At 36.0% G+C, this 27910-nt stretch overlaps 3 protein-coding genes across 4 annotated transcripts; 1 reads left to right on the forward strand and 2 right to left on the reverse strand.

The window, feature by feature from the left end:
* The first annotated feature begins 7413 nt into the window (after positions 1-7413).
* LOC130723751 (chaperone protein dnaJ 20, chloroplastic-like) lies at positions 7414-8211 on the forward strand. Its single transcript, XM_057574877.1, has one exon. The coding sequence runs from the start codon at positions 7514-7516 to the stop codon at positions 8033-8035; it is 522 nt and encodes a 173-aa protein (XP_057430860.1). The 5' UTR covers positions 7414-7513; the 3' UTR covers positions 8036-8211.
* Positions 8212-16463: 8252 nt separating this feature from the next.
* Positions 16464-17539, reverse strand: LOC130723120 (uncharacterized protein At4g04775-like). The gene is made up of 2 exons (XM_057574073.1): positions 17017-17539; positions 16464-16914 (listed from the first exon to the last, which is right to left on the reverse strand). Exons 1-2 carry the CDS (start codon positions 17188-17190, stop codon positions 16660-16662), a joined length of 429 nt encoding a protein of 142 aa, XP_057430056.1. The 5' UTR covers positions 17191-17539; the 3' UTR covers positions 16464-16659.
* Positions 17540-17691: 152 nt separating this feature from the next.
* On the reverse strand, positions 17692-27597 carry LOC130723119 (high affinity sulfate transporter 2-like). 2 transcript variants are annotated; one of them, XM_057574072.1, is made up of 14 exons: positions 27450-27597; positions 20983-21326; positions 20638-20686; positions 20330-20534; positions 20053-20227; positions 19904-19969; positions 19715-19828; positions 19522-19638; positions 19313-19439; positions 18938-19224; positions 18651-18841; positions 18453-18538; positions 18291-18367; positions 17692-18011 (listed from the first exon to the last, which is right to left on the reverse strand). In XM_057574072.1, the coding sequence occupies exons 2-14, from the start codon at positions 21316-21318 to the stop codon at positions 17871-17873; spliced, it is 1971 nt and encodes a 656-aa protein (XP_057430055.1). In that variant the 5' UTR covers positions 21319-21326; positions 27450-27597; the 3' UTR covers positions 17692-17870. The 2 variants fall into 2 exon arrangements, with proteins under 2 accessions (XP_057430055.1, XP_057430054.1); XM_057574071.1 differs by lacking the exon at positions 27450-27597 and adding an exon at positions 21492-21637.
* Between the last annotated feature and the right edge of the window lie 313 nt (positions 27598-27910).

Here is a 27910-nt window from a genome sequence, read left to right on the forward strand (position 1 = left end):
CAAGACTAATGAAAACTCGATAAGCAGCGAAGTATTTTATGGAAAACAGAGGATATGATTGTGTATCTTGAATTCTGAACATGCACTATATTTATAGGCCAAAACAGAACAATTTATAAGGTTGCGACCCTTTATGAATTGTGTCTGTTACCAACAGATGTGTCTGTTACCAACAGTTGCAAAATTCAAATTAAAAAACGAGCAAAACAAACAGACGTTATGGCAACGCAGTTGCCATCGCCGTCGATGCATCGTGCTCAAGTGCTCAAGTGTCGTGCCGTCTACAAGCCGCCACTAGCGCCCCTACACCCATGCCCATGCCGGTGGCGACACCAGCGAGGGGTGGTGTGAGTGGAACATGTGACATAAAATTTTGAGACCACCAAACCATGCACATGTGGCACTATATCCTCTCTTTATCCCTTTGTTGAATGATTGACATTTAATGATATATAAATGCTTTGAAAAGTTGCTCCACTTTCTATGTGGGACTTCATTCAAATCCATTCAATGCAACACATTTGTCATTTTGGAACACTATGTAATTATTACTCCTTGAGTAAATATTACAACAATCCCCCACTTGTTACATAAATGACAATGTCAATTTCAGAAATAGAAACACCTGAGTGTTAATACAGTTTAGTACCTTTCGATTTGAACTAAACCTTAGTAAATATTGTGCAGAGTATAATCGGAATATTAGGTAGCTGTGCTTTGAACCTATATTCCTAATGATCATACCGGCATAAAAAATACACACACTCGTTTGTGGTCCTTCGCCTACATTTTCCTCGCCTAGCACTTTTTACGGCCATGTGCTTTCTTGTTTTCGTGAATTTTTATGAGAGAAACTCAAACTCTCATTTGAGACGGCACCATCTCGAAATTCATATAGGTGAAGTTCATATCGTATGTGATTTTCGCAAAACCACATATTTCGATCATGAAGTTCATTAAGAGTATATTGATACTCAACCCTCAATATCTAATAGTCAACATTGTTGCTTAATGTTGCATTGTCATCCAAATCAACGATTTGTTGTTACCCATTGAATCTTAGGTTAAGGCTTTCTTAACTTCAGATTGGGTTGCTACCGTTGTTGGAACTCTTACTCAAGGAGTTTTAATCCCATACCTCTCGAGGGATTCTTTACTAAGTCTCTGGCCAGTGGCTTAGTAAAAGGATCTGCTAGATTATAGCTTGTTCGTATATAAGTCAGTGAGATAATTCCATCTTTAATCATCTTTCTCACGAGAGAATGTCTCAGACCTATGTGTCTAGATTTCCCATTATATACTTCACTGTATGCTCTGGCTAGGGTGGCTTGGCTATCACAATGTATCAACACTTTTGAAACATTTTCTTTAGCCAATAGAATTTCCAATAGGAGATATCTTAGCCATTCAGCTTCTTGTCCTGCAGAAGCTAGAGCCACGAATTCTGATTCCATGGTGGAGAGGGTAATACACGTCTGTTTCTTGCTCTTCCAAGAAATTTCCCCTCCAGCCAATGTGAATATCCACCCAGTGGTGGATTTATGATCTCCAGCACTCGATATCCAACTAGCATCGGTATATCCTTCTAGTATTGCTGGAAACATATCATAATGAAGTCCAAGATCTTTGGTTTTTGAAAGATAACCAAATATTCTTGTAACTGCCTTCCAATGCTCACCATTTGGATTGCTAGTGTATCTATTCATCTTACCAACAGAGAATGCAATGTCGGGTCTGGTGCATTGCATTAGATACATTAGACATCCAATAGCGCTTGCATATTCCAACTGGGCCACTGCCCTTCCTTTATTCTTTTCAAGTTTGATGCTAGGATCAAAGGGAGTATTTACTTCCTTAAATTGTAGGTGTTTGAGCTTATCTAACATTTTCTCAATGTAATGTGTTTGACTAAGTTCATAACCCCCACTATTTCTTTTAATTTTGATACCTAAAATGGTATCAACTTGTCCAAGATCTTTCATCTTGAAAGAGGACTTTCGAAAATTCTTTATTTCTAGAATTCCATCCATGGTATTGCTCATGATCAACATATCATCCACATAAAGACAAAGAAATATTGCGGTATCGTTCTGCACCTTTGTGTATAGACATTTGTCACAAGAATTCGGAATGAATCCATTTGAAATTATGACCGAGTCAAATTTCTGATGCCATTGTTTTGGCGCCTGTTTTAGGCCATATAGAGATTTTACTAGTTTGCACACTTTCTGTTCATTTCCAGGAAATATGTAACTCTCTGGTTGTTCCATGTAAATTTCCTCATCTAGATCTCCATTTAAGAATGCAGTTTTAACATCCATTTGATGTACTGCAAGATCATTTATTGAGGCTAATGCAAACAATACTCTAATTGTGGTTGTTCTTGCAACTGGTGCATATGTGTCAAAGTAATCAATACCTTCTTTTTGTCTAAATCCTTTGGCTACTAATCTAGCCTTATAGGTGTTTAATGTTCCATCAGTATGAAACTTTTTCCTAAACACCCATTTACATCCAATAGGTCTTGAACCTTTTGGAAGATCAACTAGTTCCCAGGTTTGATTAGACAAGATTGAATCCATTTCATCTCGGATTGCATCTTTCCAAAAAGAGGAATCCCTTGAAGCCATGGCTTCCTTATATGTTTTACGATCATCCTCTAATTGTAGAATAATATGAATTTTATGCACATCATTCTTACAATTACCTTCAACAAGGTAAAAGGAAATGAGTTGAGAATCGATTTCATCTGAACCTAAGTTCTTAGTCTTTCGAATTCTCTTACTTTTCCTAGGTTCAGGTTGTATTTCTACAACTTCTTGAGAATCTATATCTCGAGATTCCTCATTAGTGTGCGATTCATAGTCTTTATTCTTAGTTATAAGATTTTCAAAGAATTCTACATCTCTGGATTTGACTATGATAATAGACTCAAGATTTAGAAGTTTATATGCCTTACTGTTTGTGGCATATCCGATGAACGCACATCTAATTCCACGATGACCCAATTTTGTTCTCTTTGGATCCATATTTTTGTAATATGCTACGCACCCCCACACTCTAAAATAACCGATATTGGGTGATCTACCCTTCCATATTTCGTATGGAGATATTCCGGTCATTTTTAGGGGTATCCGGTTCATAATATGACATGCAGATAAAAGTGTCTCGCCCCATAAATTAAATGATAATTCAGAATGCATTAGCATGCAGTTTATCATTTCTTGATAGGTTCGATTCTTTCTTTCAAACAGACCATTTTGTTATGGTGTACGCGGTGCAGAACATTCATGTATAATGCCATGTTTTTCACAAAAAGAATCGAATTCTGTAGAGAAATATTCTCCACCCCTATCACTTCTCAAAACTTTGATAGTTTTATTTAATTGATTTTTTTACTTCTGCTTTGTATGATTTAAAGGCATTAAAGGCATCATCTTTATGCTTCAATAGGTAAACATGAGTGTACCTAGAACAATCGTCTATGAATGTTATGAAATATCTATTTCCCCCACGGGTTAGCATGTCATTAAATTCACATAAGTCAGAATGTACAAGATCAAGTAAATTAGATTTTCTTTCAACACTTTTGAAAGGTTTCTTGATCATTTTAAATTTAACACATATTTCGCATTTTTCAAATTCATGAATGTTACATGAGATTAATTTGGATTTAATTAGTCTATTCACAGTACTAATACCAACAATATGTGCTAATCTAGAATGCCATAAGAAAACAGAATCAATCATATAAGCAGAATTGGAAACTTTATTAATAATATTATCAATAGTACATAATTTAATTACAAGGAACGACCTGACAACCATGAGACTTGTTAACTAAATTCTAATAACTCATACACTTGATATAAAAAATTTCAACAAACTAATATCAAAGTGTCAGCATATATTCATCAACATGAATATCAATTTTAATTTAAAAACATGTACAATTTCACATATGATATATATCAACATATATATTCAGTTCTTATAATACTTTTTTGATTATTAACACATTTCGTTTAATATATATTTTCAACTAAAATATATATAAACTCAAAAGAAGTAATCTCCTTCCCTGGAGATCGCAGGTACAACTCCCAAGGAGACACATCCTTAATACCACGGTTCGATCAGCAGTTACGGAATAAAAAGCACAACCGCTATGCCACAGGAAGGATTGGACATGCATGAATTTCAAAAATTTATACTTCTCTTTGTTTCATCAAATATGAAACAATCCAGAAACCATTCAATCCATTCAGAATTTCTCAAATAACAATATACATGTATATCATACATACATACGATTTCAAAACAATGCAAACACAGTTGATTAAGCATTGATATAGTTTTATATCACATGAATTAATCAACATTTGAATAAAATATACGTAGATTCCAAGTATGGATGAATGAATGCACACATCATAGCACATGCAAGTCTGGTTCGGTCAGAATGAGAAGTGTTTGCGCATCCGCACAAAATATACACCAAACTTTTTCAGAAAAAGGTTTAACTCAGATATCGCAACCGTACAAGTAAAATATATAATTTAAACACAAAACTCAGGCTTTGATACCAATTGAAAGAACTTTAACAGTGTTCACAACACACACAGCGGAATAAACTTGAATCTATTTGTGTTCAAGATTATATATGTCATCGAAAAATGCAAATAAATCGCGTACCCAGTTGTAGTTCATCAGAATCATCATCTTGTGGTTCAGCAATTGGTGTTAGATCAGGGTCTAACACATAATATATCTTCAGTGCAGTCAGGAGAAAAATCATCTTGTCTTGCCAGCGAGTGAAATTCGTTCCATCGAAGCGATCAAGTTTGACAAGATCCTGGTTCATAACTTTGATACTGGAGACAGAAGCATCGGTAGCCATTTGAAAATACTTTAAGATTGTTACAAAATTGTATAGGCTTGATCGTGATGAAATCACTTTCCTTAAAGTATTTCAAGCACTCTTTGAATTTCGTCTTAGAGTTTGGATGCAGGAATACCCAAGATAATCAGCCTTGATTCGAGTTTGCACAAGACTAATGAAAACTCGATAAGCAGCGAAGTATTTTCTGGAAAACAGAGGATATGATTGTGTATCTTGAATTCTGAACATGCACTATATTTATAGGCCAAAACAGAACAATTTATAAGGTTGCGACCCTTTATGAATTGTGTCTGTTACTAACAGATGTGTCTGTTACCAACAGTTGCAAAATTCAAATTAAAAAACGAGCAAAACAAACAGACGTTACGGCAACGCAGTTGCCATCGCCGTCGATGCATCGTGCTCAAGTGTCGTGTCGTCTACAAGCCGCCACTAGCGCCTCTACACCCATGCCCATGCCGATGGCGACACCGGCGAGGGGTGGTGTGAGTGGAACATGTGACATAAAAGTTTGAGACCACCAAACCATGCACATGTGGCACTATATCCTCTCTTTATCCCTTTGTTGAATGGTTGACATTTAATGATATATAAATGCTTTGAAAAGTTGCTCCACTTTCTATGTGGGACTTCATTCAAATCCATTCAATGCAACACATTTGTCATTTTGGAACACTATGTAATTATTACTCCTTGAGTAAATATTACAACAAAATCATCACTGATAGCTCCAAGTGTTCTGGTTTTTTTGGTTTGACGAACATATTTACTCCAGGGTATGTTTGTCTCTAAAACTCACTGTTGCAAAAACTCAAGCTATTGGTTAAAAGACACGTGAATGAATATATTTCTAACATGCCTCTTTACACAAAAGTTCATATGAGCAGTGAGCTTGAAGCGATGAACAACGTACAAGTCCATCTACCATGTGTTGAAATTCAACTTCTTTTTTATTAGAAGAATTGATGGCGGAAATAATCGAACTCTAGACCATCACTATGTGATAGAAATTCTGATACCATGTCAAAAACGGAAGAACTAATTATCCCAAACGCTTAAGTGATCGATTGGATAAACATAAATGGTAATATATTTCTAATTGTATGAGTCTTAATGTGTCAAGTTATTAAGGGACATAAAATGGTTGGGTTTAGACAAAAATGGCTTAATTAAGTACTTTGTCTAATTGTCTGCAACTCTGCACTTGGGTGGATCATGCATACCAGCAAGTTGCACTAATCTCCTGATTAACACTTGGGCTACAGCTATGCCTATTATAATTATAGGTGAAGCGAATATTAAGAACTTGTTTGGATTGATGCATGTTTAGCATCCATAGGAACTTTCCACACATAAGTTCACTGGATTTGGCTGTGAAAGAAAAAAGGGTGGCATGCTGCAGCAGCCAGAGATAAAATATATAGTACTCGTGCGCATTAGCATGTACAGCTTAGAGCCTCCTAGGATTAATCTGTGTCATATTAATTTCATTTCCCCTATGGCTATATCCTTATGCATGTCCTTATTGACCCTGCAGGCGGCCTATATATAGATATAATACATAATTGTAAAAAATAAAATAAAAAAATTGACGGATAATTGTAAATTAAACTCATGCAGCAGGGGAGCAAAACACATTGGTTTTATCATCAGTCAAATAGGGCTGCTTAATTTGGATTCTTAATTATGACATAAATTATAATTAGATTATGGGCCCGTTTGGAAAAACAGCTTAATTAAGCGCTTATGGTCATAAGCGCTTATGTCATAAGCGCTTATTCATAAGCTATTTTTAAAAATTTATTGAAATAAATTCAAAATAAGTTGTATATAAGCATAAGCTGTTTTTCATAAGCTGTCCTGAGTAGCTTATGAAAATAAGCTGAAAATAGCTTATGGCAGGCCTGCCATAAGCTGTTTGCATAAGCTCTCCCAAACACTGGCATAAGAGCTTATGCTGCCAGATAAGCTCAAATAAGCTCTTCCAAACTGGGCCTATATATCTTTTCATGTACAATGGTTGGCCCAAAAGATATATTCTCATGTAAGTAGTATTATCAACGACTTTAATGATTCATCAACTTAATTAATTAACTGCTGCTAAATAAGAAGTCAAAAAATTACTACCTCCACTTGAATCTCATCGAACTCGTGTATTATAACTTATAAGGATATATTAAGACCATTTCCTCCATTCTAATCGAAGTTTGCATGATCATTTTGTCATAGACTTTTCAGTCCTCAAATTAATATATAAATACACAAATGTTACACTCCATATATCACTAGCGACGATAACCATGATGAGAAAACGCGTTGGCTTTGACTAATTAAATACCAGGAAGTTTCCTTTTGTTAAAATTTGATTGATCCCTTTTGCCTCTAATATAAGTTAATTATTAGTATAAGTCACGTTCAATTTCAAACAGCGTCCAAAGGAATGTCCCATATCCCCTAGTGGCATTAATCAGATAAACGTGTGTGTACATATATATCTATATATATGTGTGTGTATTAGCTGCTTATAACACCCGCATTACAATTCCCAAAGATAGAGAGAAATTAAAGTATTTGGTTAAGTTAGAGCAACTAATATCATCAGCTATAGCAATGAATGTTTTATCCTTAAGCTCCTCAAGCCTTAACATTTCCAAACCATTTGATTTCCTTCCACTCTCAAATAAACACAAAAGTAGACCTTCTCTTTCTGTTTCATGCAGCAGAGCCACAAAACTTGAGACCAGCCATGGAAACTTGTACAAGATACTATCATTGAGCCCCAAAAGTGCAACCATGGATGACATAAAAAAGGCTTACAGAAGCATGGCGCTTCAGTACCACCCTGATGTGTGCAGTTTGAAGAAAGAGGAGTCGACCAAGATGTTTGTGCAGCTCAATGCAGCTTACAAGACGTTGTCGAATCCGAGGCTTCGAGAAGAGTATGATTATGAGTTGGGTTTGATGATGAGAAGTGAAATAAGGGGTGGTGGTGGTGGTGATGAGAGTTGGAGAAGAGTGTGGATGGAGCAAGTGGCTGAGTTGAAGAGAAGGTCTGAAAGACGCAGGGCACACAAGGAAAAGGGGGATTCATGGGGCAGTAGAATGAGGGCGCAAAACATGATGAATAATTAAACATCATCACAATTAGATATAGCTACCTTAACAGACTGCATGCTTTCTTTCCTAGATTTCTTACAAACATTCTTTTAATTGGTCAACTGTACTTTTCAATTTAATTCTTCCATGAAGATGTAAAGGATATATATTGTCACTCGTGACTTCAAAATAAAGCTTAACTAAATTCTTCACTTGATGAATTGACATGAAAGTTTCTTTTACAATACTCAATTTATGTCTTGACACACTAATTAAACTACAAGTAAATTAATATGCCTTCAGTAATGGAAAACCGTCAATCGACACTCATTAAACTAATTTATGTCTTAACACACTAATTAAACTACAACTAAATTCTTTTACATAATTCTAGCGGTCTATCGACACTCATTTTCCGTAGGTTTGAACTCGTCAATAAGTTTAATGTTTGTCGTCAGTATAAATATGCTTAGAGATCTCACAGATATTGTTATTAGTATTCCGATCTCTCTCCTAATATATAGAGCATAATACTTGACCATATGATTCATTTAATTTTCTCCCTTATACTCTATTTTTCTTGAATTTTGAGGACATTGTTAAAAAAATCCAATGAGGTCTCTGATTCTCAGTTTGCACTTTGTAAAGCATGTTGGACAAACGTTTTGAGCACAAATAGTCAAAATTCTTCATTACCTGTCAATCATATTCAGTGGTGCATTATTCTACTTTTACAGTTTTAATTTACTTGCATATATGTGATTGTTCATAAATCATAAGTAACATGGTATACAGTACATTAGTGAGAGCTAGCACATAAATAACAATCAAAATACCTGAAAGCATCAATCCAAATCTGATGATCATTCTTCTTAACAATTTTATAAGAAAAAATTTCATCTGGGTTTTGTCCATGATAATAGTTGTAATGGCCCTTAGAGTAGATTGCAATCACATGTAGATGAATTATATATTATAAGTTAATTCAAATCACTATCACTTAATTGTTATATATAAACAAGGTTTAGCCTCATTAAAAAAATTACTGGCGGCCACCATAAAGGCGTTTTTTTAATCATTTATAAAAAAAGCCTATTTTCCACTGAAATTTGACCGTTTGCGACGGAAAACAGATCCGTCACCAATACCTTGTTAACGAACTTGCGACGGAAATCGAGTATGTCACAGGCTTGCGAGGGAAATAAAATCCGTCACAAATTCTTATCAGCAAGTTTGCGACAGAAAGAACATCCGTCACCAAGGCCTTATCACTTATCAGGGAACTTGCGACGGAAAACTGTCACTATATTTGCGACAGAAATTATCTGTCGCTATATTGCGACAGAGGTTAAATCTGTCACAAATTCATTGTCAGGTTTTGCGACAGAATTAAACCGTCACAAAATGCATGTTTTATTTGCTACATTTATTTAAGAAAAAGAACCTACCACCATAAACTACCAATGAGCTCTGCAGATTCTCCACTTCTTCTCACCGGTAAGAACTCAGAAACTTTATCACTTCTAGAAATTGATTACTTTTTTGAGTCATGTTTCAATTGGGTTATTTTTTGTGCATTCCTCCATTTCATGTCGGGTTCTGAATCTAATGTGTGGTAGTGGGTTTGGTGAAATAGGCACCAGTAATTTTGGTGGTTGATGCATGAATGGCCTAATTCCATGTGTGTGTACAGACTAAAGAGGGTTCATTTTGGTGATTGATGGTGAATTGATAATATGACTAATCAAAGTTGTAGTTCTTTTTGATTGGCTGCATTTTGCTTAAAACATGATGTGCAACCATATGTTCCAACTTCCAACATCTGGAGCAACATGTTGTGCTTATGTATGTTGGTAGTTCAATCGCTGAAATCAAGTTGTTTGTTGGGCTGCTGACTGGATGGTGATTCAGAAGATTTATTCTATGATGTGTGTTTTATCTTCTGAAGGCGTGTTTGTTTTTAATCTTGGCTGAAGTAACAAGATTGATAACGTGTGAACCAAGTCTATCTCAAAGTTTGAATTCCGTTTTACTTTGTTCTGTTTCTTTATTCTGGTAAGATTTGATTCCTTGAAGATTCTTTCCAGAAGTGCTGTTGTAGACTCTATGACATTCGGCCCATTGAAGATCCAAGCCTTAAGTGAATGTCTATTTAAGGAGGCTTAACCCTAGTTGTTAAGTGTGCGTTGGGCACCCAAGGATGGTGTTTTTAGGGTTCGTGGTTTGAGTCCTTATTGTGTTATTTGTACACCACTTTATTGTCTCCATTGATCATCATATGGCATAGAGTTGGTTTATTTAGTTGAGTTGTAATCTCTTCAAAATTGTTGTTTGATCATGAGATCAATCTTTATACTATTTGTATTTTCAATCACTGTGGCAGTGATTGTGAGAGAAAGTGAGAGGGGGTTCTCATACTTAGGGGGAGACCTAAGTAATAAACCACAGGTAGGAATAGGTAGAAAGGCTGGGAACTGGGGCAGTTCTGTTAAAACATTTTTGTACTTGATTCTCTATAATAGTGGATTATCTTTCTCGGGCTAAAGCCCTCCAGATGTAGGTGATGTTGCACCGAACTGGGTTAACAATTCTCTGTGTTTTTTAGTGATTTATTGCTGCTACTGTGCTGTTTCTACTGTATTAAACGTTGTGGCTTAATTTCTGTATTGTTGTGCAATTGTCGAACCGATTGTCCCAACATCGTGTTCGACATCTGTCCTGTGCGAGAACCAGAATTTCAAAAGTCCTTACTTTTACTTTTTTGGTCACTCTCTTGTCCCTTTCTTCCTCCAAATTCCTAATTCCCTTGAATATCACTTACTAGTTGCTTGATCGTGTTTGGTGTATCATCATCTTCTAGTAGCTTTTTTCTACTTTTTATTTGTGTTGGATGTAATGTTAAATTGTTAATGCATGCAGTGTTTTTTGTATTTCTCTCCAATTCCATTGATCATATATTAGATGCCCTATTCTACACTTTCTAACTTCTTGTATTGTTGGTTAGGCCTTTGTTCTTATTTTAGTGTTATATGCATGATAGAAAATGAACCATAACACAATCTGAATAGGTGTGATCACTTGTCTTTTTAATTATGTGTGCATTAGAGGACTTGCCTGTTTCAGCTTATCTGGGTTTTAAGTATTTTGCATTCCTATAATTTGCAGATAAACATTCTTCTAATCGTAGACTGAGAGAAAGAAAAAGAAAATTGAACTCTACAATCTTGATGGTGATTGCAGTATGTCATATTGTTCCTAGTGGTATAAGCATAGGTCATCAAGTGTAATAAAAAACTTCCCAAACATTATTTATAATCAAGCTCCAGCTACAATAAAATCATTTATGATCAATCAGATTGCAGTAGTGATGCAAAAAGATGTTAATCATACAAGAGAAAAAGGCAATATAATAATAACTCGTCGACATTGTGCAGATTCGTGTCGAAACTAATTGCACCATCTAACATTTCCCAAACAGAACACATCTTCTTTTTCCTTTCCTACTTTCCTACTCTTATTTTATAGGCTTAATCCAGTTTTTGGTCCCCATCTTTTGTCATAAATATGGCTTTAGTCCCTCGCCGGAGCAAAGGTGGGGCTAGGTCCCCAGTTTTTGGCAAAATAGTTGGCTTTGGTCCCTCCGGCCGGTTGGGTCAACGCCGGAGCTCCGCCGGCTGACGTGGCCGGTGCCACGTCAATTAATGAGGCCAGCTGGATTTTTTTTTCCTTTTTTCATTAAATTTAAATAAAATTAAAACTTACTAATTATCTTACTAATTATTTACTAATTATCCTTCACTCAATTAACTAGCTTCTTAATTATAACACATTAAATTACCTAGAAACTGAATTAACACAGTCAATTTTGCCCGGGAGAAAGAAGGAAGAACGAAGGAAGAAACAAGGGAGAAAGAAGGAAGAACGAAGGAAGAAACAAGGGAGAAAGAAGGAAGAACCCAGAATCGAAGAACGAAGGCGACTACGAAGCTTGCAAGGTTAGTACTTCGGTCGATCTCCCTTCTTGTACTGGTTTGCTTTCGTAAATCGCGTTCGACTACTTGGTTCATGGGTGTTGAGTTGATTTAGGGTTTTGGATGTTGAGTTGATTTAGGGTTTTGGGTACTACTTTGTTAGTTACTATCAGTGTTGAGTTGATTTACGGTTTTCCATTCCCAAATCTGGGTATTGTTATGTGGTCGATTTAGGGTTCAAACTGATTATATGATTCCTTCAATGTCTTGTGTAGGATGACGTTCACGGTGGTTATCTACCATCAGGGGATTTTTTTTCATGATCCTCACCTGCATTACAGAGAGGGACGTGTTAATGTTCATTCTGGCATTGATGTTGACATGTGGTGCTTCTTTGATTGTCGTGATCTTGTGAGGGACCTGGGCTACACTGTAGGCAAGTTCAAGTTGTGGTGGAGGAAAGAAGAGGATATTGTCAATCACAAGATTAGGCCATTGTCTAATGATCTGCATGCCATGAATCTTGGGAAGTATGCTGAGAAAAGGCAGGTTAATGTGGAGGTGTTTGTTGAGCACGATGAAGAAGAGTTACCAATAGGTTTGAATTGCACCCCATTGACAGTGATACCACCACCACCACCACCAGTCACATCCAAGCCTCCATCAAAGAATACTCGAACCACCAAGGCTCCTCAAACCAAATCTGCCATAGCAAAACCCTCTAAGCCCAAAACCATCCCACCTAAACCCTCCAAAGACAATGCTGGGTCAAGTGCACCATCTAAAGCACCATCCAAAACTGCCCCATCCAAAGCACCAATCAAAACTATCCCACCCAAAGCACCAACCAAAACTATCCCACCCAAAGCTTCCACAAAAACTGTCCCACCCAAAGCACCATCCAAAACTGCCCAACCTAAAGCTTCCATCAAATCTGTCCCAACCAAATCACCAACCAAAACTATCCCACCCAAAGCTCCCACGAAAACTGTCCCACCCAAAGCACCATCCAAATCTGTCCCACCCAAAGCACCAACCAAAACCGCCCCACCCAAAGCACCAACAAAAAATGCCCCACCCAAAGCTCCCACCAAATCTGTCCCAACCAAATCACCAACCAAAACTATCCCACCCAAAGCACTCCCAAAAACTGCCCCACCTGAAAAATACATTCCTTCCAAGAGGCCTGCTTCACAGTCTTTGAGGAGGTCCAATAGGGTAATGTTTATGGGGGGGTCTTCCAAAAGGCAAAGGGGTCTCCCTGAAATGTTGATCCTCTCCAGTGATGAGGAGGAACAAGAACAAGCGAAGAGGTCTAGGGATGTGCTCAATGATGATGAGATGAGTTTCACTGATGAAACTTCTGGATGTGACACTGATGAGGTGCATTTTTCTGAAAGTGAGGAAGAGAGGGCTTATGATTTGAATGATGGGTTTGACAACTCCATAATTGGAGAGGCAGAGGGACAATTAAATGAGCAGCTGAAGAGAATGAGGTCTGGAAAAAGTGTTGCAGTTGAACATGACAATGAAGATGGCAATGAACCTGAACAACAACATGGGCATGAACATGGCAGTGAACCTGAACACCAACATGGCCCTTACATGGACAATTGGGACTATGAGGGAGTTGAGGGTTTTCACAATGACCATTACATGGAAAAGGAATGGGATTCTGAGAGTCTGGACAGTGTTTCTAGTGGTTATGAGTCAGAAACTGATTGTGAAGCTCAAGGCAATGAAGGTAAGCAGAAAAAAAGAAGAAGACCGAGAAGGCCCAAGAAAAAGCACCCCCAGTATCATGAGGAAGACATGAAAGCTGAATTCAAGTTTAAACTTGGCATGGAATTTACCTCAATTCAACAATTCAGACAAGCTCTGAGGGACCATTCAGTGCGTAATGGGAGGGAGTTGAAGTTTCTGAAAAATGATGATGTTAGAGTGAGGGCCATTTGCAGGAGAAGATGTGGGTTCTTGATATTCTTGAGTAAGGTTGGTGGCAAGCACACATATAGTATAAAGACTTTGATTCCTGAACATACCTGTTCTAGGGTGTACAACAACAGGAGTGCCACATCTGATTTTGTTGCCAGCAAGCTAAAGGAAAAGGTCTCTATTGTAAGGAAATACAGGTTGAGTGAAGTTGTTGATGAGATGAGGATCCATTACAGTACTGGGATCACAACATGGAGGGCATGGAGGGCAAGACAAAAGGCTTTGGCCATAGTTGAGGGGGATGCTGCCAGCCAATACACCACTTTGTTCAGGTTTAGTGCTGAATTGAAGAGAGCCTCACCTGGAAATTCCTACAAATTCCATTGTCTTCCTCCAACTGCTCAGATTAGTCAACCCAGGTTCAACAGATACTATATCTGTTTAGAGGGATGCAAAAGAGGATTTGTTGCTGGTTGCAGGCCTTTCATAGGTCTTGATGGGTGTCATCTCAAGACACAGTATGGTGGGATACTATTGTGTGCTGTTGGCAGAGACCCCAACGACCAATACTTCCCAATAGCTTTTGCAGTTGTGGAGTCAGAGTGTAAAGAAAGCTGGAAATGGTTCCTGGAACTCCTATTGGCAGACATTGGAGGGCTGAGAAGATGGATATTTATCTCTGACCAGCAGAAGGTAAGCTCATGACTGGTTGTTATTGTTTGGCTATCTTGTCTTACTGAATTATAAACATTCAACTTACCCTTGACCTATCTTGTAATGTTTTGTTCTCCTATTCAGGGTCTACTTTCAGTGTTTGATGAGCTCATGCCAGGAGTGGAACACAGATTCTGTCTAAGACATTTGTATGCAAATTTCAAAAAGAAATTTGGGGGTGGAGTGGTTATAAGAGATCTCATGATGCAGGCAGCTAAGGCCACTTATGTACACCTGTTTGAGGAAAAGATGAGAGAACTGAAGGAAGTGAATGAAGAAGCTCATGACTGGTTGATGACTCATCCCAAGAAATCATGGTGCAAGCATGCTTTTACTTTGTATCCAAAATGTGATGTCCTCATGAATAATCTTTCAGAGGCCTTCAATGCTACCATACTGCTTGCTAGGGACAAACCAATTCTCACAATGATTGACTGGATCAGGAGCTATCTGATGGGTAGGTTTGCTGCATTGAATGAGAAATTTCAGAGATATAACCATCCTTTCATGCCCAAGCCATTGAAAAGGTTAGCCTGGGAGACTAAAAGCAGCAATAATTGGGTACCACAAGCATGTGGACATGCCAAGTATGAGGTTAAGTCTGTATTAGATGGAGATCAGTTCATTGTTGACCTAAGGCAGAGATCATGCACATGTAATTGGTGGGATCTAGTGGGCATCCCTTGTAGACATGCTGTGGCAGCTATTTCATTCAATGGTGGTCATGCTGAATCCTATATCGATTCTTACTACGGAAGAGATGCATACCAGGCAACCTATGCCCATGGCATCACCCCAATCAATGGCAAGAGAATGTGGCCATACACTCCAGATGCACCAATTCTGCCTCCCTTGTACAAAAGGAAGCCTGGAAGGCCCAAAAAGCTTAGGAGGAGGGATCCACATGAGGATGACACTGATGAAGGATCTAGGCCTAATTCTAGACACAGATGTGGAAGATGTGGAACCATAGGCCACAACATAAGAACTTGCACAAACCCACCTACATCTCAGCCCACTGAAGATGTTCCTGAAACTGAGCCTACTGAAGCAGCACAACCTCCTCAGCAACCTACTGAAGCAGCACAACCTCCTCAGCAACCCACTGAAGCAACACAACCTCCTCAGCCACCAACTGTAGCAGCACAAAATCCTGTAGTAAGTTTATAAGATCTGAATTATCATGAAATCTCTATAAATTCTCAAAACTTATACCACCTTTTATTTCAATACAGGGGAATATAAATGTGCAGGAAGTTCAAGGTGATGGTGGACAGAGGGCAAAAACTGTGGAGGAGGCAAATCAAGATCCATCTACTTGAGAGGGACAATAATTGACCTAATTGAAGAAGACTTTAACTGTGGAGGAGACTTTAACTTTTTGTTTGCTTCAAAGGGAATCTTTCCTTTGAGTATGATGTAATAGTTTATTAGAGATGCACATGGAACATGGATACATGATGTCTGTTCTGTTTTTTAATGCCTGTAATGTTTGAAATATGGACCACTAATGCCCACTTGGCCTATTTAAGATCTGTAGTGGATGGACCACTATCATTTTGTAGTACTATTTAAATCTGTGGCTCTGCCCTTTCTGACTATGTTATAAAGCTTATGTTAATGTCTTCACCTTCCTCTTCTTCATTAATTGCTCCATATTGATTCATGTATACTGGCAGGGACTTATTCCAATTGATTCATGTATACTGTCTGGCAGGGACTTATTCCAATTGAGTTTTGCAGGGACTAAGACCAAACCATTTTTTTGTATTAAAGGACTGTAACCAATTCTATAAACCCTTCATAGGGACGACATCCAAAATAAAGATGTGGAACAAGGGACGCGATCCAAAATAAAGCTATGTAACAAGGATGAGATCCAACATATTAATTTCATTCACTGGTACAAAATGTAAGGTTTAGATTACTGCTACACTCCACTACGGTTACATCCACCACAATCCATTACACACGAAGCCATACAACCACTACAAACAACATAATACATGTCAAAATTGCCAAGTTATTCTTCTGAATTTCTCATTTAAGGTTCCATTGCAGATTGACAATCTTCAACTGGCTATCCTCCAATTTGGTCTTCATGTCCTCCAATTTGGTCAAAGTGTCCTCCCACTTCCTCTTCGTAGCCTCCAATTCCATCTGTCTTTCTGCCAATCTCCTTTTCATATCCTCCAATTCTTCAAATGTTTTCACCCCTTCAATTACATTTTGTCTCTCTGCACCATCTAAGCCAGACTCATCATCCCATAGAAAAAAGCCACAGTCATTTGGTCTCTGAGATAAAATCGAATAAAAGCACTTTACTCATTAGGCTCAAAAATTAAAAAGAACAATGATAATTTCAGTAACAACATAACAAAGACATAAATGGCTTACCAAGAAATGTCTGCATCTCCAGAAATTTCTATTCGGGTTAATATCAGTGTGGGAAGTCAAATACACTACCAGGTCTCCGCAATTACACCTCCCACGTCGTATCATTGTGCGTCGAACAGCAATGGAAGAAGAAGATTTTGAACCAGATCGAGATTCCCTTGACGTTTGAGACATTTGCACAATTGGCCAGAGAATGAGGAAGGACGAGAGATGAAGAACAGAGATGAGGAACAAAGATGAAGAACAGAGATGAGGAACAAAGATGAAGAACAGATATGAAGAACAGAGATGAATATGAACTCAGAAACCCTAATTCTTCTTTAGCATGAAGAAGACGAAGAAGTAGAAGCTTTGGGTGCTTTGAGGGTGTCGTCTGCTTTGAGTCCATCTTCTTCTATTTAATTTGTATTTTTTTTATTAAAATATGTAAATAATTAGTAAGATAATTAGTAAGTTTTAATTTTATTTAAATTTAATGAAAAAAGGAAAAAAAAAATCCAGCTGGCCTCATTAATTGACGTGGCACCGGCCACGTCAGCCGGCGGAGCTCCGGCGTTGACCCAACCGGCCGGAGGGACCAAAGCCAACTATTTTGCCAAAAACTGGGGACCTCCCCACCTTTGCTCCGGCGAGGGACTAAAGCCATATTTATGACAAAAGATGGGGACCAAAAACTGGATTAAGCCTATTTTATACATCACATCAACTGAAGTAGAAATCAAGAGAATCACAACAAAACTACAAACGAGTTGGCTTAAGAGAATCACATCAACTGAATACAAATCTATACCCATTAGCTTTCCTATGAAACTACAAACCACTTTTGCATCTTTGGCTTAAACATGTTGAAACAGTTACTTTACTTCACCCTTTGGACCAAAAGTTGCAACGGCATCATCCACTGATGAAAATATTTTATCTTCCCCAATTATGTCCGATAACTTGGAGGCATGGAGCTTCTCTATCACAATTGGCCCCGGGTTTGCCAGGAGAAGCTGTAAAAAGGCCACAGATATGAACATCATCACAATGATTTATTACAAGCTGAAGTTATTTTGTACATAATAATATCATTAAAGATGAATTCAATTGATTAGTTGGTTGACTTAAGCTATTGCATAAGGAGCATGGTTGTATCAATGTTTTGAATCTTTGCCAAGTAAATACAACACGCAGAGAGTTAAGCTTGATCTGCAACTAGAGATTTTCCAGATGATTTCCCACAGAAATGACTAACCATGTAAAAAATGTTGAATTATGTGATTATTTATTACCTGCACTTCTCTTTTCTTAAGGCTCTTAAATAAATCTTCCAAGGCATGGATGCCACTTGTGTCAATATCAGTAACAGCTGCAAGAATATTGCAAGTGAATAAATTCATTCATCCAAATTAATCACGAATATCATGATGGAAGGATATCATGTAAAGCCTTACGTGACATTTCAACAATGAGAGACTGTATGCTGGGAAATTCGCTCGCTGTCCTTTGGACCTCTTCATCAGTCACCCACTTCAAAATTCTGTGAAGTATGATTTAGTTAATCACCAAACTTAGTTTCATTAATAAGCTAAGCAAATCTACATTTTCTGAACCTTGATCTGGGATTGTGTATGTTAATGTTATACTTATACCTGTCCTTGATATAGTTGGAGTTTGAGAAGTAGATTGCAGAGTCAACCCTGATAATCAACATGCCAGGAATCTGGGTTGCTTTGGGATATTGAAGGATATTCCTGTAAACTTTAGTCCCTGAAAGCTTCCCAAGTATTGCAGTCCTTGGCCTTGTCACTTGTAAAAGGATTTTGGCAAAAGATATTGCCACCTGCATAAAAGAGGTCAAGTAAGTACTAAATATTGTGGATAAGGTGAATTGGAGATGTAATATTTTCTTTTGAATTTCTCTTAATGTTTTCATTACCGCGATAAGAAGGCCAATCTCAACACTTTTGAAGATCACACCAAAGAAGGCTCCCATGCAAGCCACAAAGTCGAATTTGTCAATCTTCCACAGAAGAATAGCTGCTTGAACGTCAACCAGGTTCATCACAGCTGCTATGATAATTGAAGCGAGGACAGCATTTGGAGTGTACTTAAATAGAGGTGTGATAACTAGCAGAGTTAGTAATAAGACCATGGACATAACAATGTTTGATACAGCAGTTTTACAACCAGCCATGTAGTTCACTGCTGAGCGCGAAAAAGACCCTGCATAGAGATCAAAAACACTTATTAAGATCAAAGTGATGATAGGTTCAATTCAAACAGGATTGAGTGAGTGTGTCCTCTTGGGTACCTGTAGCCACATAAGAAGATGTCAAGGAACCAACAATGTTCATTGTTCCCATTGCCACCATTTCTTTATTACCATCGATTGAATAGTCTTTCATGGCAGCAAATGTTCTCGCAATCGCTACAGCTTCCTAATGTTCAAAGAATTTGACTCAATTAAGTGTCTAGCAGAGTCTCAGAAATGAAACAAGTCATGAGGAGAAATTTGCTTACCGTGAGTGCTACCATACCAGATACCACACCAATCTTAACACCAGCACCAAAATATTCTCCACTGAAAAATATTTCACTAGCAGATGCAGGATTCACACCTTCTTTTATATGTTTCACCTGAAATAGCATACATTGAGTTTACACTTACAGTGTTTAATTTTGTTTAACTAGTCAAGCAATTTTGGCTACTTACAATCGCCACTCCTTTCTTGTCAGCCCTGGTAATGTACACACAAAAGGTAGACACTACAACAGAGATCATAGGAGCGATTGCGGCCACCCAAAAGAGTTTCTTATTCTTTTTGGCCTGTTCATCACAACAGAACAGTTATGAAAGTTCTAATGGAGAGGAAGAGAAGAAGAAAAATTGTTGCATTCTTACAATATAATTTGTTATAAGAATGAAGACCAAGAATGACATTCCAATGACTATAGTCTCCCAATTCCACTGTCAGCAAAGGAAAAAGAAAAGGTTTGTGAGGTTTTATCTACAACACTGAAGGAGAATATCAAATAAAGATGAAGCTTTACCCCATGTTCCACTGGTTTCCAAACCGAGCGCATAACAGAAACAATATCAGTTTTCTTTGTGAAAGTTTTTAAGCCTAGTAGACCTTTAAGCTGTTGCAGTGCAATAGTGATGGCAGCTCCACCCATGAATCCCACAATGGCAGCATGAGATAGGAAGTCAATCAAGAAACCAAGCCTGCAAAGTCATGCATAGATTGCAACACAAGAATCATATATCGAAAACTTTGAACTATTTTAGCTATATCTCTAGCTAATGTGAGACTTCTCGACACTATACCTGAAAAATCCTAGTGCCAATTGAGTGATTCCTGCGAAGAAGGTGGCAGTATATGCAAGACGTAGGTAGTCAGGGTTTTTAGAGTCGGCAATCTCATCGGTAAGCATAGTCCCAAGCAAGAGGGACACCACGGCTACAGGTCCTATGGCAATATCTCTGGAGGTTCCCATGAATGCATAGACAAGAGGAGCCACAAAGCTTGTGTCTGCACACACAGAAAGAAAAACAAGTCATGAAACTGAAGAGAGGGACATCTATGTGATGAACCAACATGTCAAAAGTTGCTTAAAATGAACCAAGATACTCACACAGTGCATGCTCAGGGTTCAAATTTGCAAGCTTTGCGTATGCAATGTCCTGTTATACATCATCCAAAAACTCATACCAATATTCATGGGAAAAATATACAAATAGGGGTGAGAATAAGTTAGGTCGAGTTAGCTTTTGTGTAAATAGGTCTAGTTTGCTTAAGTATTTTACAACCTAAGTCTAGCTTATTACTTGTCCTAGACTTTTTTTTCTGCGTCTAACGGACCTTCTTGAAAGCCTAGTGCTGGATTAGTTATTAATTTATCCTACGTTTGTGCCTTATTTAGACTAGGTCATAGGTTCCTATATATAAATAACAACACCATTCAAACGTTACTACTCACCTGAGGAATACATAGACTTGCAATGGTGAGTCCAGCGATGAAATCACCCTTGAACTTTTGAAGATTGTAATCTCTTCCCCATTCAACAATGGGGAAGACAGATTGCATGCCCAAAACAAGCTTTCTTTTCCTGCTTTGGCCCTTAAATTGGCTTAAGGGGTCGTCAAAGAAGAAGGTCTCCTTAACAGAATGTTTGATCTCTTGGTAAAGTGTCTGCTTAGGAGCAGTTCCCACCTTATGAATGTGTGGCAAACCATGATGTCTGCGTGAAGAAGGCGCGCTTCCTGTGTCCTCCATGGCTCTTGCCACAACCTCGTCTGTGAAAACCTGACTCATTTACACAACTGCAATGAAAAGAACACATTCAAAGTAGTTTTTGTTAGTGGGAAAATCTGTTTCAGAGTCAGTTGCTTAATAAAGCTGCATCCATTGTCACATTTTGTCATGTGAAGTTTATGTTAGATTATTAATGGAAATCATGTGATTGAAACCAAAGGAAAGTGAAGTACCTAATGTATTACCCAAGCAGATATTCAGTGAACTTGGTTTTGTAAGGAAGCAAAGGCATGTTATATATAGAGAGAGCCAGAAATTGTTCGAAATGTCCACTCTTGATCGAAGTGAGATGTAAGTTGTGACAATACATAGTTCTATTTATTAATCCAAGTCAACCATGATATTTAAGCATCAACTTGTTTTGAGAAAATATTTTTTATTCATAATTATAAAATTGTCATGTTATTTCATTTTTTAGAAAAATATATGAAAATTTTAAAATGTCACTTTCATTATTTAAATAAATATTTTTGTAAAAAAAAGAAAAGTAAGTGAAAGAATAAATAAAATTGTTAAAAATAAAAAATTGAGAATGTTATAGCACAACTTGTATAAGCTAGTAATTGAGTCATGGTATAGCACAACTTTTTTGATATCTTTACTATTTTGTGGTCGATGAACAATGCTAACATTGAGGGAGGAGAAGAAGGATTAAAAGAAAGAAGGGACTTGGAGAAAATAACCATCAAGAATGGAAAGGGAAATCATAAGTACATTGTACCATGATTTATTGAATAACAATTTTTAATACATTGTTTTATCTTTCATTTTTTTTTCTATATATGATCATTTTTAAAATTAAACATGGAAGTATTAACAAATAATTTTATATTGTTCATCTTCGCATTTTTTTTGTACAAATCAAATACATCTGGCAAATACAAGCAACTTTGTAACTTTTATAATTTCAAGTGGTATAAGGCAAGAATGGTCAAATGACAATGGATAATGATTATAGTATAAAACTCTTAAAATCCATTTTTCCTATCAACTAAACATTTTGTAGCCTAATAACACCTGGATAAGCTTAATTATTGCCATTGACCAAAATTATCAATTTATTTACTCACAAACACAGTGGTTTGGATAGTTTTTTTTTTTGTTTCCTTCTCCCCGGATGTTGTATGTTGGCCTTCCAAAGACACATGATAATTTTTTTCGAAAACTATATTTTTCCAAATATTGCAACATTTTTTTTCTTAGAATTAATACAGGTACTCTGCATATATAAGTCAAATTTTTTGGAGTAAGGTAGAGACCATCTCCAAGTATTTAATGGGATTTGAACCTACATCAAATTGAATATAAAATTTTAATTCGAAACTTTGTTATGCTTCACTCGATCGATGAGTAGGTTCCTTTCATATTTTAAAATAAAAAATAACAAATGATTGAAGTCATTTTTATGACAGTGTTTACAAGAGGGGGGGTGGGGGGGGGTGTCATTTTTGTCCAAATTAATAAAATCCAAACATTAACACGTATAGGCGTTGAATGAAGGGAGCCAGTATTGTGTCCAAGTTCATTAAAGGCTTGAATTTAAGTTTACGCCATAATGAGTTGACTATTGGTATAGAAGTTGAACAAGAAGGGTTTGTTTGCTGATTGATTATACTCATATAATAGTGTTTAATTAGATGAAATTGAAATTTAATGTGGACACAACCCTGGACGTTGCTTTGGATGGAGGTTGCAACTTGCTATGGGATAAGTCCTATAATTGAAAATGAAAGATTGGCCGGAATCTCCAATTACATATAAAACCACATGACTATGAGAGATTGGTCGGACACTTGTACTTAAAATTCTATTGTATTGTGTTTAAGTGGTTTTATATTTGTTTTCGTCGATTCAATTTGATGGATCTTTAACATCAAATGACGTAACCAGAATCCTCACGCAAAAGTCCTACTTCAATTTTTTTTCAGCAAAAAATCTCAAAATTTTTTAGACCAAATATCTGCCGATCCAAAGAACTAATTCTCTCATTGCAGGTAATTGCAGTAAATAATAAACGACTGATCATAAAGTATGGTTCACTCATGCATATAGGAAAAGATGGAACTCCGAATCATATGGTTAAGGGATGAAGTGATCACAGATCAACCACCATGCAACATCTTCTAATTAAGAAAAACTAATAATTTAAAAGAGTATTTTTGCTAGTCACCTAAAATCCAAAACATTTTTAATCATTATATTGTATACATTTTTGAGTATTTTTTAATATTTTATTTTAATTATTAAAATGATTATTTTATCATAATAAATATTTAATCTTGAAATAAAAAAAACTGACAAAATCTCAAAAGTTACTTAAAATCTAAAACTAGAATTACCTTAAAATAAAATATTAAATATATATGTATATTTTATCAATAAAATGTAAATACAATTTATATAAACATGTTATTTTTTGTCATTTTAAATTCAAATTCAAGACTCTCCGGACTTGATCACTAAACCTCCTCATCCTCAACTCAGGGTCGTGTACAGACATTTTGGGGTCTTAAGCGAAAAGGTCAAATGGGTCCTTTTTTTAGAATTTTTTTAAAAAACTTAACATAAAATATTAATTTTTATACTAAACTTCTAGTTTTTTAGCTGCAAAATCATTTATCAGAGTTTTATAATTAAGCAACTCTAACATTTCACTTTCAATAGATAAAATAACTAACTGATTCAATCTATCTTTCTATAGATATCCTTTTTTAGTTGGCTAATATTTAGAAAATATATAATTCTGATTTTTTTATACTTTAATTGTTTAAAATTTATTAATGGTTCGTAACTAATTTTATTTTTTTGGGACCTTAGTAAATTTGGGGGCCTTAAGCTGTTGCTTAATTCTTTTAACCGCTTACACGGCCCTGCCTCAACTCATGTCCACTAGCTCAGGGGTGTTCGCGGATTGGATTGGATCGGTTTTGAGGAGAAAAATCATCCGATCCGATCTCATCGGTTTTATGATTTTGTCATCCAATGGATTTTTGACTAAATTCAAATCCGAACCAATCCAATCCAATCTATAGCGGCTTGAATTAGATTGGATTATTCGGTTTTTGTTTCACATTTTTATACTTTGAAATTGTGTTGTATAAATTTTAAAAATATATAATATATGATAAATACAACGATACATAATTTATAACATTAATATAACATTCATAAATTATAACATAGTAACATATTTTTAAATTATGATTATAATTGTTTACTTTGATACATGTATATAGTTCAAATAATTACTTGAACTTTTTTTATTAAAATGTAATTTTATAAATAAGCATGTGTGATATAATCAATATATAACCAATAAATATGTACTATGTAAGTGTAAATGGAATGATATATGTATAACTAAAAGTAAACATATTTGTGAATGTTCGGTTTGGATTGGATTGGTTCGGTTTTGGAAATCAAATCCGAAATCCGATCCGATCCAATAAATAATTTCGGTTTTTTCAATTTCCAGTCCGTTCGGTTTTCGGTTTGATTGGATATTGGTTTTTTTGGATCGGTTTGTCGGTTTTATTTGGATTGGTTCGGTTATGAACACCCCTAGCTCTTACCACTAGAGCTATCATTCGATGACTAGTACGACTCTAACCAACTATTTGTTTGTAATAAATTATTTTTTTCTAAAATCATTTTTAAATAACATTTCCGATTATAAATCAATTTTTTAACTTTAATTCTCTTAAAATCGACTTTTCAAAATTTGCAACCAAAATTGGAAGGAAAATACTTGGTAGTACGAAACGAATGTAGATACGAAGTCCATATATATATATATTTTTATTACATACAATCCTTGTGAATAGTTACTGGCTCTGTTACATTATATCACACCTTCACGTGTTTCGGTTTCGGTCTATATAGAAGTGCTCAAATTGTAAACAAATGCATACCCTAGACTAGATTTGATAAGTGAGACCACTTAAGGTGTGTTTAGATGAAATCATTTTTGCATAAATGTTTTGTATAATGTTTTGTTCACCTCCACTTAAAGGAATAAGAAGATAAAAGAGAAAAAAAATATATATGATATATGATGTGACAAAACGTGTAGAAAGATATGGAAAAAAAAATATGTGAAAAATATAAGGGAGAGAAAGTGAAATGTAAATGAATCATTACTCACTCTACTCTAAGTGTTTGAGAGATATGTTTGAAAATTCAAAATCTATTCTACATATGAGCTAAAGAGAGTAGTTCGGAAGATTCATTTTGTTCATACTTTTAGAGAAGTCAATCCAATTATATTTTTTTTTGTCTAAATTTTATGAAAGAAATATTAGGCCAACCCACCTCAAACTGGGCCAAAAATATATGGACTTGCATATAAGATGAGTCGGGCCAGAGTGACCCACGATTTTCATGAGATACTTAAAATAATCCTTGCAGCTATTATTGGCTTATTCCTTTACGCTATTATTGGTTTGACCAAACAAAGAAAACGCTATTTTTGGTATGATATGACGCCATCTGCAGTGTTAAGTCTTAGTTCATACTCCCTCCGTTCCTTATTAACTGTCTACTTTGGATAAAAAATTGTGTTCCTATATATCTGTCCACTTAGAGTTTTAAGAGAGCATTAATTGATGTTTTTCCAAGAAATGTCCTTACAGAAACAATAAATGAAGAAAGATAAAATACATTCTAAAGGGTTATATAGGAAAACAAATAATACTTTCATGAAAATCAACACAATTAATTGTTTTCCTTAATTTGTGTGAATCTTCTCTTCCTGGACAGATAAATAGGAACGAAGGGAGTATAACATTACATAATAATTAATATGAGATTTATCGACAAAAGTATGATTAAGGTGAGAATGAAATGTTGTAAAATAATAGTTATTTATATATTTTTCGCGTTTGAGTTTATAGTTCACATCAAGGTAGTCAAACTTAAATTTTCCGATGTAGCAAAAAAAAAAGGTAGTCAAACTTAAAAGCTTAGGTAAACTCGTGGAGGTGGGTAAACTCATTCTAAACTCGTAAAAGCTTACATCATGTAAGAAATTATATTAAAAACATCATCATAATAATAATAAACACTGACTAATTACATTAAAAATTAACAAAATCATCCAATAATAATGATAAGAACAAGTTCAAACCATACATAAAATATTCAAATATCCAAATCTAAGGTTCATAAGTAATGTAAAACATTGAGACATTGTTGCATGTCCTCATACATATTTCAGAATCAAATTTCAAAATTTCAAATAACAAATTTCAAACAAGTAGACAACAATTAGGCTTAGCAAAGAGACAAATTAATACAGTGAACATGAGCCGAGGATTTAGAAGTAAGTGATGAGGATGTTGAAGAGCAAATGAGACGCTGTCACAGAGAATGATGAAGAGAAGAAGTTGTCGAATGAGGAGATGACAGAGAGAAGAGCTTCCTGGGCACAAAGGAGGCACAACATGTCGGAGGGGAAGATGAAGAGAAGAAGTTGGGCAACGCACAGATAGAAGAACAAAAACCCTAAAACTCACTCTTTTCTCTGTGTGTTTCTGCGTTTATAGAGGGAGGAGGGTTGAACTTCACAAAAACCTAAGACTGACTCCCTAAAACGACGACATTTTACATAAAAATGAGGAAAACCAACATAAACACTGAAGTCGGTGAACTCGGGCGAGTTTAACCAAGTTCACTCTAAAGCAAGTTCAGCACCCTTTTGACACGATTCCATGACCGGGCTCATAAAATCGGTCGAGTTTACGAGTTAAAACTCGAGTTTGATAACCAAAGTTCACATTTAAAATCTTGAAGGCAGAGCCTTTCAAAATCCAGTCAGCAGAGAAGAACCACGCGCAGCGCCATGGAAGAGGAGTAGAAGTTTATGTGCACTAGTGATTTGATGAAACGACCAAACAATAAAGATAGATGATAAAATCATTCATCCTTGAAAAGAACAGAGTATTTTCTTCTCCAAAATAAGTTAATTATTAGTAATACCTAAATATTCTCCAAAATTTTGTGAGTGTGGTGGGGTTGGGGTGTGTCAATAAATCAAATTCTTTCCACATGGCGAAATCCTATTTGATCAAAGTATACACAATAAGGAATTATAAGAATGAAAAAAAGTAGAAGTAATTAAATTGCAAACTTACTGTCACGTATGGAGCTTCATTTTCCTCCCCCATCCCAATGGCCTGAACATTGATACAAAATGGCAGAGCAAAATTGAAGATTGCAGATAAGGGTATATATAGGCCAGGGTATAGATTATACATGTATACTTACTCATGACTTCAAAGCCTTGTGTAACAACAAAATTAGAAATTTATTTAACTGATTTTTTTTTTTTTTCAGTTTAAAGACAACAAAAGTAAAATCATAGTCAATCAATAGAGTATATCTATTGGTTTATGACACCACGAAAAATTGACTGGTTCCAAATGAACCAAGGTGCTAATTGAGCAAAGTTCATCAGATTATGATTCTTTAGATATCAATAAATAGAGACTTTTTGGAAATATAGGGTCGATTTTTTCTATAATGTCTCACTCATCCTTTAATTTATTATTTGTCTCATGCATGATTCTATGTTTTTAATATGCAGATGCCAATC

This window comes from Lotus japonicus, chromosome 6 (assembly GCF_012489685.1).
Source record: "Lotus japonicus ecotype B-129 chromosome 6, LjGifu_v1.2".
NCBI classification, from domain to species: Eukaryota; Viridiplantae; Streptophyta; class Magnoliopsida; order Fabales; family Fabaceae; genus Lotus; species Lotus japonicus.

Coding starts and splice junctions, on each gene's coding strand:
- LOC130723751 (XM_057574877.1), top strand. CDS start 7,514: ATGAATGTTTTATCCTTAAGCTCCTCAAGCCTTAACATTTCCAAACCA.
- LOC130723120 (XM_057574073.1), bottom strand. CDS start 17,190: ATGTCTCAAACGTCAAGGGAATCTCGATCTGGTTCAAAATCTTCTTCT. Junction 16,915..17,016: donor GGAGATGCAGACATTTCTTG/GTAAGCCATTTA, acceptor ATTTTATCTCAG/AGACCAAATGACTGTGGCTT.
- LOC130723119 (XM_057574072.1), bottom strand. CDS start 21,318: ATGAGTCAGGTTTTCACAGACGAGGTTGTGGCAAGAGCCATGGAGGAC. Junction 19,829..19,903: donor TTCTTATAACAAATTATATT/GTAAGAATGCAA, acceptor TGTGATGAACAG/GCCAAAAAGAATAAGAAACT. Junction 19,639..19,714: donor ACAAGAAAGGAGTGGCGATT/GTAAGTAGCCAA, acceptor ATGCTATTTCAG/GTGAAACATATAAAAGAAGG.